General features: G+C 52.9%; 2 protein-coding genes across 2 annotated transcripts in view; one reads left to right on the top strand and one right to left on the bottom strand.

The window, feature by feature from the left end:
• LOC125950055 (transport and Golgi organization protein 2) overlaps positions 1-1,550 on the top strand; it is a 2,254-nt gene extending 704 nt beyond the window's left edge. Inside the window, exons 2-3 of the mRNA XM_049677645.1 lie at positions 1-1,025; positions 1,099-1,550. The exon at positions 1-1,025 is cut by the window's left edge and continues 104 nt beyond it. Of these exons, the coding sequence (XP_049533602.1) occupies positions 349-1,025; positions 1,099-1,321 (900 nt within the window). The 5' untranslated portion in view covers positions 1-348 and the 3' untranslated portion in view covers positions 1,322-1,550. The remainder of the gene's footprint in view (positions 1,026-1,098) is intronic.
• LOC125950013 (RRP12-like protein) overlaps positions 1,483-5,000 on the bottom strand; it is a 4,854-nt gene continuing 1,336 nt past the window's right edge. Inside the window, exons 2-7 of the mRNA XM_049677570.1 lie at positions 3,503-5,000; positions 3,280-3,439; positions 2,640-3,199; positions 2,409-2,569; positions 1,772-2,339; positions 1,483-1,678 (exon numbers count right to left, since the gene is read on the bottom strand). The exon at positions 3,503-5,000 is cut by the window's right edge and continues 761 nt beyond it. Coding sequence (XP_049533527.1) covers positions 1,567-1,678; positions 1,772-2,339; positions 2,409-2,569; positions 2,640-3,199; positions 3,280-3,439; positions 3,503-5,000 — 3,059 coding nt within the window. The 3' untranslated portion in view covers positions 1,483-1,566. The remainder of the gene's footprint in view (positions 1,679-1,771; positions 2,340-2,408; positions 2,570-2,639; positions 3,200-3,279; positions 3,440-3,502) is intronic.

The following is a 5,000-nucleotide window of genomic DNA, read 5'->3' on the forward strand; positions in this document are numbered from 1 at the left end:
CGAGTGTTGCACGAAGAGAAAACGCGGCTCCACGTAGCAGCCCAGCATACCTTGTCGCGCGCATCCTTGAGTCGGCACCAAAGCAACCGTCGTGTATCTCTTGTGTGGAGGTTGTGCGTCCTTCAACGACGAAGGCCGACGGTAGTGAGTCACGGCTGCGCCTAGAGTGAAAGCATTCGGTCCCTGGTAAGCTGCGCCGTTGCGATTACGAGCAATGTAACAAGCAGTCAGTCGAAATTGATAGCCTCAACCGGTGAACATCGCGAGTAGTGGCACCAGACCAGTGGCACACAAAAGTACTACAACAGATCTGGTCCCCGTTATCGGCGGATAAAATCGTGCGAAAAAATGTGCATTCTGTTTGTGTATGTCGACGACGGTAGCCGGAGTGGACGGTATCGACTGGTTCTCGCCTCGAATCGGGATGAATTCTACGCACGGCCTGCTAAGACAGCCGCACCATGGCAGGAGAACGAGCGGATCATCGGTGGGCGCGACATGGAACCGGGTCGCGAAGGTGGAACCTGGCTTGCAATTGGTAATCATCCCCCGGGGCGGATCCGCCTCGGTGCCCTGCTGAACGTGACGGGCGAAACGAAAGCAAACGTTACCAATGGCCGGGGTCCGATCGTTGCCAACTATCTCACGAGCAATGGTGACAACACGGCACGATACTACAGTGAACAACTGCTGGCCAACGATAACTATGGGGCGTTCAATTTCGTATCGATCGACTTAGCGACGCTTGTCGAACCTGCTGCAAACTCCGGAGGTGATCGTGCTGCACCGGAATCGGAAGATGGCATTGGAACGGTTCTGCACACGAGTAACACACCACACAGCATAGCGCCCTGTGCTCTGGGGAAAGCACTCGGATTCGGCAACAGTACGCTCGATAAGCCACTGCAAAAGGTTTGCCGTGGCCGGGAGCGGTTCGAGGAACTTGTGACCAACCGCAACGTACCGTTCGCTGATACGGACGCGTTCGTGGACGATCTGCTGGATCTGTTGAAGAGTGATGTACAGTAAGTAGTAGGAAGCGAACGGTCAGGGGATCTGATTTGTGGAATCATTGAGCCACTTCTTTCGTTCATACAGACACTATCCTGATCCCGAGCTGACGCGTCGTGCCGGTCAACATGCCGAGTACCTGTCCAGCGTAAACGTACGCGTACCTGGAGGACGCTATGGTAGCCGTACACGGACAATCATTCTCATAGATCATCAAAATCACATGGAGTTCATCGAAGAGACGATGGTGAATAGTGATCCGGAGAATCCAGACTGGAAAACCACTCGGATCGTACGTGACTTGTCCTAACACGCGAATAACTAGGTTAGATAATAATGGTTTTTAGATTCAATGACGCACCTGCACCACCAGTTTCCGGTTAGGTGTCTCGGTTTGGGGTACGGGTTTAATAGTATCGAGGTAGCTAACAAGTGGCCTTAAGCGAATGACACACCAGCAGCCTTTTGATGTAGTGTACATAGTAGGATGTGAGGGTTTTTATTAAACAATACATTTCGCGAAGGGATTAATCAGCGTACAGACCATCAATGTTGCTACTTGCGCTTCGAGCCGGCTTTCAGCAGACGTTTTTTCGAACCGGCAGCTGCTCCTTTGCGTGCTCCACGTGCAATGCTCTTGAACTGGCCAGCGTTTTTCGCGCGTTTTCTGCAGAAGAGGAGATAGTAAAAACAGTCGACCAATTAATGTAATTCAGTTACGATCCCGCTCGGTGCCGATCATTTCGAGATGATGATGTACCTTCGGTTTAGCGAGTTGCGACTGAGCGGCACATAAGCGTACGGTTCATGTTTGCCCTTCTTCAGCATATCACCAGACGCCTTCTTCGAGCGATACGCCGTTCCGGTAGATGCGTTCGATTTGGCCGTTTTGGTTGATTTTGCAGATCGGCCACTGTATCCGGAACGCACCGAGGCAGCCGTCGGTCGATGGATACCCTTACCACCAGCCACGTACCGACTGCTGCTAGCTCCCGTCATTCCAGACCGTGCGCTTAGCGCATCGATAGCCTTACGCTTGCGCGATGACGGACCATCTTCATCGTCATCATTTGCGGCATGCTGGCCTTCGGTTTCACTATCCTCGTCGCTATCATCCTGGTCGTACACACGTTTCTTTGCCTTATCGGCATATCCCAGCGCATCATCAGGATCTTCGTCCGAGTCCGAGTAATCCTCAATATCCTCAATGATAAGCCGACCATCGGACGCCGTCTTGAAGCCCCGGTTCGGGTCCTTCTTGCGCTGCCCGCTACCACTTGCCCGTGAACCACCATCGGCGCCACCATCTTCGCGAACCGGTTCATTGGCTGAAAAATACGTTGAGCGTTTTAGGGAATCCAAAAATGAAAGCAATGATGGTGCTGGTGGACACTTACTTGTGATCTTGCCAATGGCATCCAGATCTGCCAAATCGACAATACTGTCCGGTGTTTCCTTGATGAATGTCTCCATCTTGTTGGCTTTCTGTCGACTCTTCCGCTCGTTCTCCACTCCCGAATCCGAATCGGAGTCCGAATCTTCGAGAATATCATCGATCCTGTGTCGGAAGAATGGTGAGAACCGGTAAGTTAACACACTAACACACTAAGTTAACACAACAAACTTACGTGAGACTCTTCTTCTGTAGGTGACTGACAAAGTCTGGCTCCTGATCCTCATCATCATCGTTTCCGTCCGCCTTATCACCGCCCGGCTGTTCCTGTCTGTTCCGCTTCGCTCGTGCCATATCCTTGCGGATCTTCTTGAGGCGCTTGTGCGTCGTTTCATCATTACCCGGCACCAGCTCGATGATTTCGGCCGCACCGAACCGTTTGCATAGCTTCTTGTAAACGTATCCCACCAGCAGGCGTGAGTGGCGCTTCGTATCAGGTTGCATCATCGAAAGGGCCTTCACGATCAGCGACAGATAGTTGCTGACGAGCGGGATCGGTAGGGAGCGGATGTAGAGCAGCAGGAAGTTAAGTGCCGCCTCGACCTCCATCCGGGTGTTACCGATTAGGAAGGTTAGCACCTGTTCCAGCATAAACTTGAGCGAATCGATCGACAGCGAACCGGTGAACTGTTGCAGTATACCGCGCAGCACCCAGATTGTGTTGCTAATCAATTGACTATCGCCGGTAAAGCCGGCAATAACGAGATCGATGAACTCGTTTATTTTGCCCTTTTCCTGTGGAAGACACAGAGAGGAAGACGGAGCGCGCATAAAGAACGGAATGGTGAAACCGAATGTCCTGCAACCACTCTTACCTCGAACCGTTGACCAAGGTTTTCCAGCAAATCCACGGCCACGTTCTCCTTCTTGACCGCCTCGACGTGGAACGTGGTCACGGCTTCCGGTATGGTGCGCGTTACGAGCTTACAGTTGAGCTGCACCGACGGTTGCTTCTCTAGGACCAACTTTAGGCATCTGGGGACAGCAAATGGGCATATATTGTTACCACCGTTTCGGTCCATCAATACCAATACTTACGCCAACCGTGGTGCCTGTATGCCCTCGAAGCTAAGATGTAGCGTTCCGATGAGCAGTTTCTCGATATTGCCCAGCTTGGCATCGACGAACTGAACGCAACCCTTGTTCTCGGAGGCTAGAATCTCGCGCAACAGTTTCAACGCTTTCTTCATCTGCCGCCGCACGTTTGCATTAGTTTTGGCCACCGTTTCCTGTTTCTTCTCACGCTTCAGTATCACGGTAATGTAGCGCTCGTAAATCTCCTCGAGCTTCTCGCGCGTCTGGTAGAGCGCGAGCTGTTCCACGATATCGAACAGCATATCATACAGGAAGGTACCGGGGGCCTTTTCCTGTAGCTGCTGTAGCGCCGTGCCGAACATTTCATCCAGTACCGGTTGTGGGGTGATGCTAAGATACGCCTGGATCGCTTCGAACGCTGCCTGTCGTACCTCGTTCTCGTAGCTACCCTTCGGTTTCGTGGTGTAAATGTTGAACAAACGAGGCAGGAAGTTCTTTGCGAACCGACCAACCTCCGCTCGCTCATCCGGTGTTTCCAGATGCGAGATCAGCTCCTTTAACCCATCCAGTACCGGTGAGCGAAGATCAGGATTATCGTTCAGTACAGTGCCGAGTGTTTTCGCGATCAGGCGGAAGTTAGCCACATCCTTCGGCCGACGACAGAAACCCGGAAACAGGCCCCAAAGCTGACAACACAACAGCTCGAAGATGTGCGCCTGGTTCTTGCTGTCATCGCTCTCCTTCAGTTTACCCCACGCGATGTAGCACTGATAGGCGAGCTTGAGGATGACGGCATTGAACAGCTCGAAGCTGGCTTGCTGTAGGCCTTCGCGCAGCAACGGCAACATCCAGGTACGATCGAGATCGATCTTACCGTCGGCATCGGATAGCGGAATGCACCGCAACACGAGTGTCGTATCCATGGAACCGATCGCCTGCAGCACGGCATGCTCGATCTGGATGCGATTGGAAGCCTGCGGATCGTACCGTGTGCCCAGGGTGGCGAGCGCAGGTGCTAACGTTTCACCAAAGTACTTTCCGGTTATGTCGAACGCAATCGCTAGAATGACGAGGACATGGGTTGCCGCGTGTCCGAACGGTGCACTCGACAGTACCTCGATGATCGACCGGAGCACCTTCTCCAGAGCAACACGATGCTTCTCCACCTCGCGCTCGTCGGCACAGCAAGGCTGAACGCATTCGTAGAGAATATCCTTCAGTGCATTCGAGGCTGCCGACACCACATCGAGCCGTTCGCTGGACCAAAAGTCTTGCGTACAGATCTGCACCAGCTTCGGTAGCGCGGCGCTGCACAACACTAAATCGTAGCGCGAAAGAAACAGATGACCCTCCTTCAACACCGTCAACCAGGCAATGGTTTGCCGTGAATCGGACCGATCCGGTCGGTAGTCGTACAGGGCGGTAATGAGCTTTCCCGCCAACACCGGTGTAAGATTCTCCGTTTTCGAGCTGAACAGTGAGTGGAAAGTTTGGAAGCAGT

This window comes from Anopheles darlingi, chromosome 2, assembly GCF_943734745.1.
Source record: "Anopheles darlingi chromosome 2, idAnoDarlMG_H_01, whole genome shotgun sequence".
Lineage (NCBI taxonomy): Eukaryota > Metazoa > Arthropoda > Insecta > Diptera > Culicidae > Anopheles > Anopheles darlingi.